The sequence below is a fragment of the Pseudophryne corroboree genome, chromosome 5, assembly GCF_028390025.1.
Source record: "Pseudophryne corroboree isolate aPseCor3 chromosome 5, aPseCor3.hap2, whole genome shotgun sequence".
NCBI lineage: Eukaryota > Metazoa > Chordata > Amphibia > Anura > Myobatrachidae > Pseudophryne > Pseudophryne corroboree.
The window spans coordinates 407,002,897-407,019,413 of record NC_086448.1 but is presented as its reverse complement, the minus strand read 5'-3'; the positions used below and the strand labels follow the sequence as shown (position 1 = coordinate 407,019,413).

At 46.3% G+C, this 16,517-nt stretch overlaps 1 protein-coding gene and 1 non-coding gene across 7 annotated transcripts in view; both read left to right on the top strand.

Annotated features, from left to right (window-relative positions):
• The window catches only part of MARCHF6 (membrane associated ring-CH-type finger 6), an 845,067-nt gene that overhangs the window by 645,936 nt on the left and 182,614 nt on the right, over positions 1 to 16,517 (top strand). For all 6 annotated transcript variants that reach the window (XM_063922758.1, XM_063922754.1, XM_063922757.1 and 3 more), the window contains one exon: positions 14,012 to 14,081. In XM_063922758.1, the coding sequence (XP_063778828.1) occupies positions 14,012 to 14,081 (70 nt within the window). The remainder of the gene's footprint in view (positions 1 to 14,011; positions 14,082 to 16,517) is intronic.
• Positions 2,088 to 2,216, top strand: LOC134931374 (U6atac minor spliceosomal RNA). The gene has a single exon (XR_010179125.1). It is a non-coding gene; the product is annotated as a U6atac minor spliceosomal RNA (small nuclear RNA).

The window sequence follows — 16,517 nt, the reverse complement described above, 5'->3', positions numbered from 1 at the left end:
CCTGTATGCACCCAACAAACTGGGTGCTCTTGCTTCTAAGCAGACGATTGCTCGTTGGATTTGTAGCACATTTCAACTTGCACATTCTGTGGCAGGCCTGCCACAGCCTAAATCTGTCAAGGCCCATTCCACAAGGAAGGTGGGCTCATCCTGGGCGGCTGCCCGAGGGGTCTCGGCATTACAACTCTGCCGAGCAGCTACGTGGTCGGGGGAGAACACGTTTATAAAATTCTACAAATTTGATTCCCTGGCTAAAGAGGACCTGGAGTTCTCTCATTCGGTGCTGCAGAGTCATCCGCACTCTCCCGCCCGTTTGGGAGCTTTGGTATAATCCCCATGGTCCTGACGGAGTCCCCAGCATCCACTAGGACGTCAGAGAAAATAAGATTTTACTTACCGATAAATCTATTTCTCGTAGTCCGTAGTGGATGCTGGGCGCCCATCCCAAGTGCGGATTGTCTGCAATACTTGTACATAGTTATTGTTACAAAAATCGGGTTATTATTGTTGTGAGCCATCTTTTCAGAGGCTCCTCTGTTATCATGCTGTTAACTGGGTTCAGATCACAGGTTGTACAGTGTGATTGGTGTGGCTGGTATGAGTCTTACCCGGGATTCAAAATCCTTCCTTATTGTGTACGCTCGTCCGGGCACAGTATCCTAACTGAGGCTTGGAGGAGGGTCATAGGGGGAGGAGCCAGTGCACACCACCTGATCCTAAAGCTTTTACTTTTGTGCCCTGTCTCCTGCGGAGCCGCTAATCCCCCATGGTCCTGACGGAGTCCCCAGCATCCACTACGGACTACGAGAAATAGATTTATCGGTAAGTAAAATCTTATTTTTATTTTTTATTTTATTATGTTAGTCTGTAATTCTGCAGCCAAGCAATAGGATCTGTTAGCATAGTACTCCGCTGCATGCCGTGCGCGTCTCAATCCCCCTAGCCACAACCGCCACCGTCCATCAAACGGCAGCTCTGTGAGTATAACGCCTGGCTCCTGATTAGCGGGATGCAGGCACAAACAATGGCAGTGATTTAGGAAGTCCCAGCAGCGGTCCGCACAAAAGAGCGCCATAATGCGTGGCCGGGGGAAGCTAACTCCCAGAGTTAAGTTCCTTGCTCTCAGCTGCCTCGGTGCCATCACAGTATAGCAAAAGCAGGCGGCCATTACTAAAGGCAGAGTATTCACTCTCCACCGATTAAGAGCTGCTGCTGTGGACTAAGCTGACCTTCTAAAGGTGCATACACACTGTGAAATTTTGGCTATCTTCGATTTTGACTGTGTGCTTGCAATTTTGGCTGTGGACAATTTTGACTGCAGTCTATCCAACCTTGCGATACCGACCACACGGGACCACGCATCGGTATCGCAAGCTGTGTACACACGGTGCGATATGCACTAACTTACCTTGCAATTTTGACTGTGTAGTCAAAATCGCAAGGTTATATCGCACCGTGTGTATTATTGTTAAGACAGCGGTGAGACTGAGAGACCTTTAAACAAGATCGTGAGTTATGAATGGTGTAGAGGTTCTGTCAGGAGAGTAACTGAGCACATGTAACAGAGTTTTACTTTAGTTACTGCATATATATATGTGCCTAGCGTTTTATCATTACTAATACCGCTGATTGGGACTAGTGTGATTATCCTTCTCCTTTGCCCTTCTCTCCTGCCTGTCTTAACTCTCCTCTCACACTACCCACTACGGTACTGTGTTTGTGTATCAGTGTGTTTTACCATGGCTGGAAAATAACTTTAAGGCTTCACAGAAGACCTTCACCTGCACAAGGTGTGCAGAAAAATTCACACACAGAGCAATCAGATAGTTCCCTTTTATGTGATTAGGAGCAACAAAGCTCAGATCACCACAGGTAAAAGGATACACCAGTATTGGTGTCTCAGCTCACTACTGTTATGTCACACTTGTCTGCTGAGCTGGAAGCCTCTGTGGAAGGTTTCCAGATCTCAGAAATCTGTCCTCTCACCAGACCCAGAACCGGCCTGGGCTCGGGCATTAGCAAGGTCAGTGGAAGGGCTCACTATGTCCATGGTCCCATCCCCCTCTGTGATGCCAGACTCCACAAAGGTGTTGTATAAAATAAGAGAAGGTTAGCACTCCCCTTGACAAATGTGGAAGAGGTCCCAGTGGCCTTTACAACACATCTACGTCTAAGACACAGCCACCTACTTAGTGGCATCTCTAACCAAGTTTTTAGGACTGTTACCCTCTGTCCTGCAGTTGGACGATTCAAAGGACGAGCGTATGCCCCCATTAGTGGGGGCGTGATTCCACACACAGGGGAGGAACAGATCCCAGAGGAACCGTAGCCCAGGGCATTCAGGCATTGATTGTCGTAGTATGTCAAGTTTTAAAGGTGGACATCAGAGTGGCCAGGAAACACCTGGATAAAATATTCCAGGTGCCCCGTCGACTTGTCGACATATCCTATATCCATATAGGATATATCCATATTTTACACAAGACACAGCAAAAACTTTAATCCATGCTCTCATTATCTCCCACATTGATTATTGTAATAGTCTCCTGACCGGTCTTCCCAAACATAGGCTCTCCCCACTACAATCCATTTTGAATGCAGCTGCGAGGCTAATCTTCCTCGCTAGACGTTCATCGTCTGCAGATCCGCTCTGTCAGTCCCTCCATTGGTTACCGGTATTCTACCGTATTAAATATAAAATACTTTTACTGACATACAATGCTATTAACCAAACTGCACCAACATACATCTTTTCACTCATCTCAAAATATCTCCCTACACGACCTCTCCGCTCTGCACAAGATCTACGTCTCTCATCCACACGCATTACTTGTTCACACTCAAAATTACAGGACTTTATCCGGGCTTCACCCACTCTGTGGAATGCCCTCCCACGCACAATAAGACTCGCCTCTAGTCTCCAAACCTTTAACCGTTCCCTGAAAACTCACCTCTTCAGACAAGCCTATCAAATTCCAGACACACCCACATAACCTTCAGTGCTTCCCTATCTAATTTATCCTCTCTGTACAGTATACATAACATCACATATCTTGTCTTTCTTTACTCTCACACCCTCCTGACACTTGGCCAACATTGCGGGGTATCATCATACAACCCATTAAGAACCTAGCAATCTGGTGGACCATTATGCAATAGATAGCATCTATCCTTGTGTATCTATGCCTATTTCTCTGATGTCCTAGTGGATGCTGGGAGCTCCGTAAGGACCATGGGGAATAGTGGGCTCCGCAGGAGACTGGGCACTCTAAAGAAAAGATTAGGTACTATCTGGTGTGCACTGGCTCCTCCCTCTATGCCCCTCCTCCAGACCTCAGTTAGAATCTGTGCCCGGCCAGAGCTGGGTGCTCCTAGTGGGCTCTCCTGAGCTTGCTAGAAAAAGTATTTATTAGGTTTTTTATTTTCAGTGAGCTTCTGCTGGCAACAGACTCACTGCTATGTGGGACTGAGGGGAGAGAAGCAAACCTACCTGCTTGCAGCTAGCTTGTGCTTCTTAGGCTACTGGACACCATTAGCTCCAGAGGGTTCCCGGAGCCGCGCCGCCGTCCCCCTTGCAGAGCCAGAAGACAGAAGAGTGAAGACGACGAAATCGGCGGCAGAAGACTCCTGTCTTCATTAAAGGTAGTGCACAGCACCGCAGCTGTGCGCCATTGCTCCCAGCACACTTACATACTCCGGTCACTGTGGGGTGCTGGGGGGGTGGGGGGCGCCCTGGGCAGCAATTAATATACCTTTTGGCATTAAAAAATACATAAATACAGTCTGGTACTGTATATATGTAAAAACCCCCGCCATTAACATACACAAAACGCGGGACAGAAGCCCGCCGCTGAGGGGGCGGGGACTTCTTCCTCAGCACACCAGCGCCATTTTCCCTTCACAGCTCCGCTGGAAGCAGCTCCCCAGGCTCTCCCCTGCAGTATCCAGGTACAAGAAGGGTGAAAAAGAGAGGGGGGCACATAAATTTAGGCGCAAAATAAGTCATAAAAGCAGCTATTGGGAAATCACTTATTGTAAGTGAAAATCCCTGTGTTATATAGCGCTGTGGTGTGTGCTGGCATACTCTGTCTCCCCAAAGGACTTTGTGGGTTCCTGTCCTCAGTCTGAGCATTCCCTGTGTGTGTGCGGTGTGTCGGTACGGCTGTGTCGACATGTTTGATGAGGAAGGTTACGTGGAGGCGGAGCAAGGGCAGATAAGTGTGGTGTTGCCCCCGGCGGGGCCGACACCTGATGGGATGGATATGTGGAAGGTCTTAAACGACAATGTCAACTCCTTACATAAAATGTTTGATGACGCTGCAGCCTTGGGACAGCCGGGGTCTCAGCCCGTGCCTGCCCAGGCGACTCAGAAACCGTCAGGGGCTCATAAACGCCCTCTAGCTCAGGTGGTTGACACAGATGTTGACACGGAGTCCGACTCCAGTGTAGACGATGATGAGACACATTTACAGTCTAAAAAGGCCATCCGATGCATGATTACTGCAATGAAAGATGTATTACACATTTCTGACGTTAACCCGGTTACTACCAAGAAGGTTTATATGTTTGGGGAGAAAAAACAGCCAGTGACTTTTCCCCCATCTGATGAATTAAATGAGTTGTGTGAAGAAGCGTGGAGTTCTCCTGATAAGAAACTAAGGCGCTCACATGCTTATCTAAAAGGGTGGCCCTGCCGTCTCAGGATACGGCCGCCCTAAAGGAGCCTGCGGTTAGAAAGCAGGAAGCTATCCTGAAGTCTGTGTATACACACTCTGGTACTCTACTGAGACCTGCTATTGCTTCAGCCTGGATGTGTAGTGCTGCAGCAGTATGGACTGATACTCTGTCAGACAACATTGATTCCCTCGACAGGGATACTATTTTGCTAACCCTAGAACATATAAAAGACGTCGTCTTATATATGCAGGATGCCCAGAGGGACATTTGCCTGCTGGGCTCTAGAATTAATGCAATGTCCATTTCTGCCAGGAGGGTCTTATGGACTCGGCAATGGACAGGAGATGCTGATTCTAAAAAACACATGGAGGTTTTGCCTTATAAGGGTGAGGAATTGTTTGGGGACGGTCTCTCGGACCTCGTATCCACAGCGACAGCTGGAAAGTCGACTTTTTTGCCACAGGTTTCCTCACAGCCTAAGAAAGCACCGTATTATCAAATGCAGTCCTTTCGGTCTCAGAAAGGCAAGCGGATCAGAGGCGCATCCTTTCTGGCCAGAGGCAGGGGTAGAGGAAAGTAGCTGCACCATGCAGCCAGTTTCCAGGATCAAAAATCCTCCCCTGCTTCCACTAAGTCCACCGCATGACGTTGGGTCTCCACAGGCGGAGCCAGGTGCGGTGGGGGCGCGTCTCCGAAACTTCAGCAACCAGTGGGCTCGCCCACAGGTGGATCTCTGGGCTGTACAAATTGTATCTCAGCTGGAGTTCGAAGCGACTCCCCCCCCCCCCCCCCGCCGTTACCTCAAATCAGCCTTGCCAGCTTCCCCCAGGGAAAGGGAGGTAGTACTGGCGGCAATTCACAAGCTGTACCTCCAGCAGGTGATAATCAAGGTCCCTCTCCTTCAACAGGGAAGGGGTTACTATTCCACAATGTTTGTGGTACCGAAACCGGACGGTTCGGTGAGACCCTTTCTGAATTTAAAATCCTTGAACACTTATATAAAGAAATTCAAGTTCAAAATGGAATCGCTCAGAGCGGTTATTTCAAGCCTGGAAGTGGGGGATTTTATGGTGTCGCTGGACATCAAGGATGCTTACTTGCATGTCCCCATTTACCCACCTCACCAGGAGTACCTCAGGTTTGTGGTACAGGACTGTCATTACCAATTCCAGACGTTGCCGTTTGGTCTGTCCACGGCACCGAGGATATTTACCAAGGTAATGGCCGAAATGATGATAATCCTTCGGAAGAAAGGTGTTATAATTATCCCGTACTTGGACGATCTCCTCATAAAGGCGAGGTCCAGGGAGCAGTTGTTGGTCAGCGTAGCACTTTCTCAGGAAGTGTTGCAACAGCACGGCTGGATTCTGAATATCCCAATGTCGCAGCTGATTCCTACGACGCGTCTGCTTTTCCTGGGTATGATTCTGGACACAGAACAGAAGAAGGTGTTTCGCCTGGTGGAGAAGGCCCAGGAATTGTCATCTCTGGACAGGGACCTCCTGAAACTAAAACAGGTGTCGGTGCATCACTGCACGCGAGTCCTGGGAAAGATGGTGGCTTCATACGAAGCAATTCCCTTCGGCAGGTTCCATGCAAGGATCTTTCAGTGGGATCTGTTGGACAAGTGGTCCGAATCGCATCTTCAGATGCATCGGCTGATCACCCTGTCCCCGAGGGCCAGGGTGTCTCTGCTGTGGTGGCTGCAGAGTACTCCTATTCTCGAGGGACGCAGGTTCGGCATATAGGACTGGGTCCTGGTGACCACGGATGCAAGCCTCCGAGGATGGGGGGCAGTCACTCAGGGAAGAAACTTCCAAGGACAGTGGTCAAGTCTGGAGACTTCACTACACATAAATATACTGGAACTAAGGGCCATTTACAACTCCCTGAGTCAAGCAGTGCCCCTGCTTCGAAACCAACCAGTACTGATTCAGTCAGACAACATCACGGCGGTCGCCCATGTAAACTGCCAGGGCGGCACAAGAAGCAGGATGGAAATGGCAGAAGCCACAAGGATTCTTCGATGGGCGGAGAATCACGTGCTAGCACTGTCAGCAGTGTTCATTCCGGGAGTGGACAACTGGGAAGCAGACTTCTTCAGCAGGCACGACCTCCACCCGGGAGAGTGGGGACTTCATCAAGAAGTCTTCACACAGATTGTAAATCGTTGGGAACTGCCACAGGTGGACATGATGGCGTCCCGCCTCAACAAAAAGCTAAAAAAATATTGCGCCAGGTCAAGGGACCCTCAGGCGATAGCTGTGGACGCACTAGTGACACCGTGGGTGTACCAGTTGGTTTATGTGTTTCCTCCTCTTCCTCTCATACCCAAGGTACTGAGGATAGTAAGAAAGAGAGGAGTAAGAACAATACTCATCGTTCCGGATTGGCCAAGAAGACTTGGTACCCAGAACTACAAGAAATGATCTCAGAGGACCCATGGCCTCTGCCTCTCAGGCAGGACCTGTTACAGCAGGGGCCCTGTCTGTTCCAAGACTTACTGCGGCTGCGTTTGACGGCATGGCGGTTGAACGCCGGATCCTAACGGAAAAGGGCATTCCAGATGAAGTGATTCCTACGCTGATAAAAGCTAGGAAGGATGTGACAGCAAAGCATTATCACCGCATATGGCGGAAATATGTTGCTTGGTGTGAGGCCAGGAAGGCCCCAACAGAGGAATTCCAGCTGGGTCGATTTCTGCACTTCCTACAGTCAGGGGTGACTATGGGCCTAAAATGGGGGTCCATAAAGGTCCAGATTTCGGCCCTATCTATTTTCTTTAAAAAAAAACTGGCTTCACTGCCTGAGGTTAAGACGTTTGTTAAGGGAGTGCTGCATATTCAGCCCCCTTTTGTGCCTCCAGTGGCACCTTGGGATCTTAACGTTGTGTTGGATTTCCTGAAATCACACTTGTTTGAGCCACTTAAGACCGTGGAGCTAAAGTATCTCACGTGGAAGGTGGTCATGCTGTTGGCCTTAGCTTCAGCTAGGCGTGTGTCAGAATTGGCGGCTTTGTCATGTAAAAGCCCATATCTGATCTTCCATATGGACAGGGCAGAATTGAGGACTCGTCCCCAATTTCTCCAAGGTGGTATCAGCGTTTCATTTGAACCAACCTATTGTGGTGCCTGCGGCTACTCGGGACTTGGAGGACTCCAAGTTACTTGATGTAGTCAGGGCTTTGAAAATCTATGTAGCCAGGATGGCTCGAGTCCGGAAAACTGACTCGCTGTTTATCCTGCATGCACCCAACAAGCTGGGTGCTCCTGCTTCAAAGCAAACTATTGCGCGCTGGATCTGTAACACGATTCAGCAAGCTCATTCTGCGGCAGGATTGCCGCATCCAAAATCAGTGAAAGCCCACTCCACAAGGAAGGTGGGTTCTTCTTGGGCGGCTGCCCGAGGGGTCTCTGCATTACAGCTTTGCCGAGCTGCTACTTGGTCGGGTTCAAACACGTTTGCAAAATTCTACAAGTTTGATACCCTGGCTGAGGACCTTGTGTTTGCCCATTCGGTGCTGCAGAGTCATCCGCGCACTCCCGCCCGTTTGGAGGCTTTGGTATAATCCCCATGGTCCTTACGGAGTTCCCAGCATCCACTAGGACTTCAGAGAAAATAAGAATTTACTCACCGGTAATTCTATTTCTCATAGTCCGTAGTGGACTCTCTGCAATACGTGTATATAGTTATTGCAAAAATAAGGGTTATTGTTATGAGCCATCTGTTTAGTGAGGCTCAGTTGTTGTTGTTCATACTGTTAACTGGGTAAGGTTATCACAAGTTGTACCGTGTGATTGGTATGAGTCTTACCCTGGATTCCAAAATCCTTTCCTTGTAATGTCAGCTCTTCCGGGCACAGTTTCCCTAACTGAGGTCTGGAGGAGGGGCATAGAGGGAGGAGCCAGTGCACACCAGATAGTACCTAATCTTTTCTTTAGAGTGCCCAGTCTCCTGCGGAGCCCGCTATTCCCCATGGTCCTTACGGAGTTCCCAGCATCCACTACGGACTACGAGAAATAGAATTACCGGTGAGTAAATTCTTATTTTCCCTATAGATTGTAAGCTTGCGAGCAGGGTCTTCCTTCCTCTGTCTGTCTGTTTTTACCCAGTTTTGTTGCTCTAATTGTAAAGCGCAACGGAATATGCTGCGCTATATAAGAAACTGTTAATATATAATAATAAATACATATCCTTCCCTGCTGACAGCAGGAAGTTTTGCAAGACTTCCCCCTACAGTAGATTCCTCAGTGTTTCATCTGTCCAATAAGATGGTGCTGCCAGGCCCTCCATAAAAGAGACATCGGACAGGAATTTAGAAGATTAATGTTCTTTAACACAGCAGCAGGCGTAACACTGTGTTCTGCCCTGGTAGGCAACCAGGTCAACAGAGCCTTTGAAGCCTGGGCAAAACAACTAACTGAGGGTCTGCAAGCAGGACCCCCAGAGGAGGATCTTATTTCCTTTGCAGAGCACAGTGAGAAGTCTGCCACTTATCTATGTGAGGCATCTAAAGAGGTTTTTAATCTCGTTTCTAGGTCTTCTGCCTTTGCGGTGTCCGCCGCAGAGCTCTTTGGTTGCAACAGTGACAAGCAGACGCAGAATCAAAGAGGAAGGTGGAAGCGTTACCATTTAATGGCGATGTCCTGTTCGGGCCCGACCTGGACAAGTAGATTTCCCAAGTAAAAATATATAGCTATTGTTGTGCTCTATTGATCGGACTACATTAAAATTAAATACATTATCTAATCAGACCCGAGCATATAAAAATACCATTTTATTGAATTGAAAAACAATATATAAAAAGATGTATTCTTGTGCACATACTGTAAACCATTCTCATCTACCTGAAATTGTATTGAGGAGCCTGCTAATCACAATATATTCAAAGACCCTTTGTTAGTCTCCACATCATAAATTCAGATTCCTCTGAAAACCATTCTTACCCTTAGGGGTTGATCAATCCTTCTCTAGGGTTTAGGATTATAAATGGATTATATCCTGTCCTAGCGTGTTTCTACACCATGCAGGTATTTTCGTCAGACAAAAATACCGGCATGGTATAGTAACACGTTAGAACATGACATGCTCCACTCTCTAACCTTCATTTAACGGAACTTGCTTATACCGCTCCATAACTATGGCTTCAGCAAAAAGCTGACATCACTACAATACCATGCACCGTGTGCGCTATTTAACGGCATGGGTGACGAGCGATACAGCTGGGACTACACTAAAGTTACTACATCACCCATGAACTACGGAGACGCCAGGTGTGGACACTGATGGTGGAAACCAGTGAGCAGCCACAGCGAGACCGGCCATCCTCGAGACTACACGAACAGGGAACAAAAATCTAACACCAGCCAGGCTCCATATCTGCAACTCTGGAAGTACAGAACTATTTTCGTTCTAATTACTGCCAGCAGCTGGGTGAGAATATTTACTTTATTATCACATCTATTAAAAAGTCTGGATATGAGTTCACAAGGATATCTGATTTTAACATTTAAAATCCTAAACCCTAGAGGAGGACTGATCAACCCCTAAGGGTAAGAACACTTTTAAAATGCTCAGAGGATTATGAATTTATAATGTGGAGACTTACGAAGGAACTTTGAATATATTGTGATTAGCAGTCTCCTCAATACAGTTTCAGATAGATAAGATTGTGCTTTATGTGCACAAGAATACCTATTTTTACATACTGTTCCCACTAGTTCCTTCACCAGAGAGTGACATTGGCCCCCAGAACTCGGATATCTCTACTCTGGTGGTCGACCTTATTTCACCTACAGGACTGGAGGTTTGGACTCTCCTCACCACAGAGGGGGGGAGGGGGAGGAGTGACTCAGGACACCCACTTCCAAGGCCAATGGACTCCACAGGAAGCGACGCTGCCTATACACATCTTGGAATGGCAGGCAGTGTTCTAGGCTCTACAGCTAGCACATCACCTGTTGCAAGGAGTCCAGTTGGAGGATGCCACAGCTGTGGCATTCATAAACTGACCAGATGCGCCAGAAGATGAGCTGCTATGAGGGAGGTCAGCCGCATCCTTCTCTGTGCGGAGGAATACACAGTGGCAATATCAGCAAGTTTCATTCCTGACAGGGGCAATTGGGAGGCAGGCTACCCAAGTTGTCAGGGCATTAAATCCTGGAGATTTTTGACATCTGATCCATCAGTGGGGTCTTCCACAAGCTGACCTTAGGGCAACCAGACAAAATCATCAACTGCTGCTGTATTGTACTCGAGTAAAGGGACTCGGCAGCCATAGCGGTAGATGCACTCATGACATCCTGGCGGTTCCGGTTTGTCTACCTGTTTCCACCATTCTGTCTGCTGCCTCGTCATCTACAATGCATCAAGAGAGAAGGCCACGCAGAGCTTGGTATTTCAGCCTTCGTCTGCTTCTGATTCGTGGTCTCTACTGCTACAAAAAGATCTGCTACACAGAGGCCTTTCGTCTATCCAGACTTATGTTAGCTTTGTTTGAAGGCTTGGCAGTTGAAAGGGCAATCCTAAGGCAAAGAGGGATTTAGACGGCAGTCATCCCTGCTATGGTCGGGACCATGCGGGAGTTACTTCCAGCTATTACCACCGCATCGGGAACACTTACGCATCCTGGTGTGAACGTCGTGGAACGTTTCCCACTACCTTCAAGATGTCACGGCTCCTCCTTTTTTTCCTGCAAGCAGGTTTTAGTCGGATTACGTCTAGGATGGTGCAGGTATCTGCGTTGTCCATTTCCTTCCAGAAGAAACTGGTCTTGCTTCCAGGTGTTAAAATTTTTCTTCAGGGGGTTGTCTGTTTACAACCACTTTTTGTTACTCCCATGGTACCTGGAGATTGTCCTTTCGTCCTTACAGTCCTCTCTGTTTGAACCATTGGAGAAGGTGGAGTTGAAGTACCTGTAATGGAAAGTGGTACTTCTACTCACCCTGACTTCTGCCAGAAACGTGTCTGAGCTCTGCCCTGTTGCCCTCCATTCTTCATCTTCCAGGAAGATAGGGCCAAACTCCCCAAGAAAATGTCATTACTTTTAAGGGTGGTCTTGGTTTTCCACATTAACCAACCTCTTGTGGTACTGGTTCTTCCAGAAGACTCTACTGCTTCCAGATCTCTGGACATTGTCAAAACTCTTTATGGACAGGACTGCTTCTCTGAGGAAATCAGACTCATTGTTTGTCCTGTATAATGCCGTCCGGCCTAGTTGGCCAGCATCAAAGCAGACGCTTGCACGGTGGATACGTCTAGCCATCAAACAGGCTCATGTAGCCTTATCCAGAGAGCCCCTGGCTTCCATTATAGCACATTCTACACTCTTGGTGGGTCCCTCTTTGCTGAGCAGCCACTGGGTTCGGCCGGCATACTTTTGTCTGGTTCAACAGGATCGCAGTCTCTTTCGCAATATGTCCGTTCTATTTTGTATGGTTATCGGCGCTCTCCTGCCCGTGATGGGCGCTTTATGACGTCCCAATTGTATAGAGTATCTCCAGTGTCCACTAGTGGATTAAGGAAAAAACAGGATTTTGGTACTTACCAGTAAATTCTTTTCTCCGATTCAACAGGGACATTGGTCTCCCACCCTGCACTGTTCCTTCCTGCCATGGTTATTGTCATTATGTGTTTAACTATTTTCAGTTCTTCTTTTTACTGATTTCTTATGTATCACACCTGTTGTGTGTAATTGTTTCCCTCCTTCTCTGAAGGAGGAGCTCTCCTCTGGCACAGTTTACTAAGCCTGGCTTGTAGGAGGGGTATAGAGGTGAAGGAGCTAGTCACACTTCTAAATTCTTAAAGTGCCAGCTCCCAGTTAGCACACACTCTATACCCCATTGTAAAGAGCACTCCAGTGTCCCCTGTGGAATCAGATAAAGGGATTTGCCGCTAAGTACCAAAATCCTGTTTTCTTCCAGCCCCTCCATCTTACAATTGTTGGGACATTATGACTGATATGAAGCACAGTCTAGTGGCTGTGAGGGGAAGCAGTGGTCTACTTTCCCTGGCCTGGTGGGAAATTAGAATAAAATAAAGAATATTACACACGTGAGAGGTTTTGTTACCTTACTTACTGAACCACTCTTGTAGTATTATTTGAAAACCATCAGAGTACCAGGCCATTGGTTAGCTTTTCATTGCACAGCTGACTGGTGTGTCTTAAAAAAAAGGTGGCCTTAAGTTTCAAACTGGCATACTTGGCATCCTTTAATGTATCATAATACCAATATGGAAGTTGCTCATTCCTGCTTTGCCTAATTTTTATCGGGCACGCTGGTCATTCTTGTAGGAGACTTTGCTAAAGGATGGTTTTGTATTTTTCTGCCATCCAGTGTAAACCATAACCTACACTAATCTGAATAAATAGAGAACCTCTTTTTTCGTGGTTGTCTGCCTAGCTTGCAGTTGCCCAAACTTCTCCAGTTATTCCCTAGTTGTATTTATTTTCTATTGATTGGGGCTTTTCCTGGGAAGCAGTTACCTTCCCGATGAACGGGATCCCGGCGGTCAATATACAGACACCGGGATCCTGAGGGAGGACACAAACCCGGTGTCAAGATACCGATGCTGGGCGGAATGCCGGTGTCAAAATAACTACAAGCGGCATCCCGATTGTTCGGATAGCGGATAGCGCTGCCGTCCTGCTGCGCGGGGGTTTGTGTTCGGTTTAGGCAGCAGAAGGGGGGTTATGGTTAGGGAGCAGCCACGGGAAGTTTAGGGTTAGGCACCCAGCGGAGATGGTTAGTTTTAGGCAGCGGGGAAGGGAGGGTTAGGGTTAGGCACCCACAAGGGAAGGTTAGGGTAGGGAAAATGAGGGTTAGGGGGCTTAATGGGGTGCTGTCGGTATTCTGATGGACGGGATACCGCTGTCGGTATACTGACTGCCAGCATTCCATCCATCGGCAAATCATATTGAACACCTTTTCCTTATCTTTCTGGTGACATGTTGGAACAATGATCAAGGGGTGTGTATACATAACCTCATTCTCTCATAAAAGTGGGTGAGCGCATGTTCATGGCTATTAGAACTGGTTGTGCTTTCACTCCCTATATCTTGCTCTTGACAAACGGACCTCGATTTTTGTGACTGAAGTGAGATTTGAAGTGTGTACACTGGTCTTAACTATTGTGAAGCTATATCATTTATTATCAGATCTATATTACCAAGCTTAAAATGTTATTTTAGTTCTCTACTCCTTTAACTACATGTAAAACTCATAAAACACAATTTACTGAAAAAAAAGAGTGATTTTCAACTATTTCTATTTTGTTATTGTAACATTTGTATTTCAAAGTATTTTAACTATATAAAAAAATTTTTGTCTTTCAGATTTTTATGTTAATACTATTCATGTGTATCACATTATTGATTGCAAGTCTCTTATGCCTTACATTGCCAGGTAAGTGTGTATCATACTGTAAATTAAAACTTTTGATTTTTCAGCTTGTTAACTTTTTTTTTTGTCTTACGGACCTTTTGGTTTACGATTTTCACGTGCATAACATTATTGAATGCTAGTCTAGTATACTGTACACTAGCATTTAATTTTGCCTACTTAACACTTCTATACTTAATACATTTTATATGTTTAGGACCCATCATTTGCTGGGTCACTTGCTATTGCTACCAGTTTTGCAGGGCTTTTGTTTTTTTCTTCCTGTAGTAGTGCTGTAGTCCCACTGTAAATGACAATATTTTTTACACCGTCACAAATGAACAATTCTGCACCCACTGCCCAGGGGTGCCGGAATAGCCACAGGCTTCAGCCAGGGCCTTGGTATCTTGGAGGGGTTGACCCCTTTATTGAGGAGGTCCCCAATTCCCCAGGAATCCCCAGCCTGGACTGACTAGTTAGTGGGGCAGAAAACTGCCGGGGTGACCCTGTCAAGTGTGTCCCTTCTCTGTGGCATTACGTCCATGCTAGTGGATTCCGATGCTGGTTCTAAAAATATGGGAAACCTCTACTCCCCCTCCTCCCCGTATTTTTATAACCAGTAAAAGCGGGGTGGTGGATAGCAGTAGGTACAACCCATTATGACTGTTAAAAAGACAATTGATTGTGGTGAAGTATGGGCACTTTTATAATGTGCAGATCCAGACTTTAGAGGTAAACAAATCTGTCGATCCCACAAACAAAACTGTAATGTATAGACAAGTCAGATGGATTGGGGAAGCAATATATCTAGGGGGGAAAAAAATCACCTACTTTTCTATCCTCATTCATTGCCATCTTTTATTTTTCTCTATTTACCTCCTCCTTTTCCAGAGAGGTGTAATAGCATATACTACAATGAACCAGTTGTAGCGCTCATTCCTGTCAACATTGGTGATAGAAGTAGGTGTGCTTGTGTGCAAGCGGCAATAAGAGCTGCTGGGAATGGAGGTGCATGCCCGTGATTTAGGTAACTTTTCACTTTGAGTCAGTGTCTGTGAGTATGGGATCAGGATTGGGATGCACAGTATGTGACCACTCGCAGCCACTATGAGCTCTGAAGGGGGCATGCTAGTCCTCCACTCAACTCTAGCGAGCATACATATGATAGAAAGACTTTTAACTTGGTAAAATTATAGCTGTAATTAAATTACCCGAGACAGCTGACAAGAGACTTTTTTGTCTAAGGAAGAGGCTTTGTCACACGCTCCAGTCAGAACATTCACCTGGAACTGAGATTATGGTGGGGAGCACATTTTACTAACACCTAAATGCAGTGTCTATCTCTTGTGTCCTTCATTGGATATGACTACGTTTCCACAAGTGAAATAAAAGTGGCCTTTTGATTTATGTTTTTATTTTTAAAAAAAATTGTTGATGTTGGGTAAAGCACTGCGGCCACAATCCATGCTGCCAAATCATCATTCAGCAGCCGCACCAGACCATGATGCACCAAAAAGTGGCAAAAGGTAAGTAAATTCTCCCATCTTGTCCACTGACTTACCATTGGCAGTGGGGGGTACCCTTATTTAGGATGCTTAATACTAGGCAAGAACAGCCATACTAAGCAAGACCAAACATGCTAAGCAACCTTGGGAATGCTCTAATGTTCTATGGCTCGACTTTTTAGGCAAAGTGTCGGATTAGAGACGCAGCTGTAGATGTTTCTGTCCAAATTCCATGGCTGTAGCATTAGCATAAAGTTGCAGTCATGCAGCATAATAAGGATAGCGCTATATGAAAACAAAGTTAATTCATTTATTCTATCTACAAAATAAATGTTTAAATTAAGGTTATTCAATAAACTTAGAAAAGCACTTTATAACCATATGTTTGTTTTGGATAAAGTAGTACAGGTGTTGTGCAGGAGTACTATAGTCTCCTACAAGCTAGCAATGTACTAAATCACACAGATTTCAATGTACAGTATAGAACCTGTTGGCCCAAACACACAGGAAAAATATACTAAATTATCATTTGTAAACTCTGCAAACACCCGTTGAACACGGGTCTGTGATACTTATGGCCATCAATAGATCAGCCTGGCCCCAGTACTAGGTTAGATGTAGCCCTGTTGTGAAGCTGTCACCGAGGGGATGTGGCCAAACCGTCTTGGTGCCATAGTTATGCTTTCCTAACCGGTAAAATATGGACTCCTCTTCTACTTTGTCTTTTCCGGTCTCTAACTTTGGCAGATAGACAATTAGTATTTTTTATTTTGTTTTAGTATTCTGGGCTTACATTTAGGCATCATAATTTCCACTTACTATTGCTGGTGTACATACAGCATGCTCTTCAAATGGAAATTTAAAACAACCCAGAGTTCTTTCTTTAGAATTCTTGGAGCACATACCGTTGAAAATATATACATAATACGCAATGACCCACTTCTTTATCAAAGTT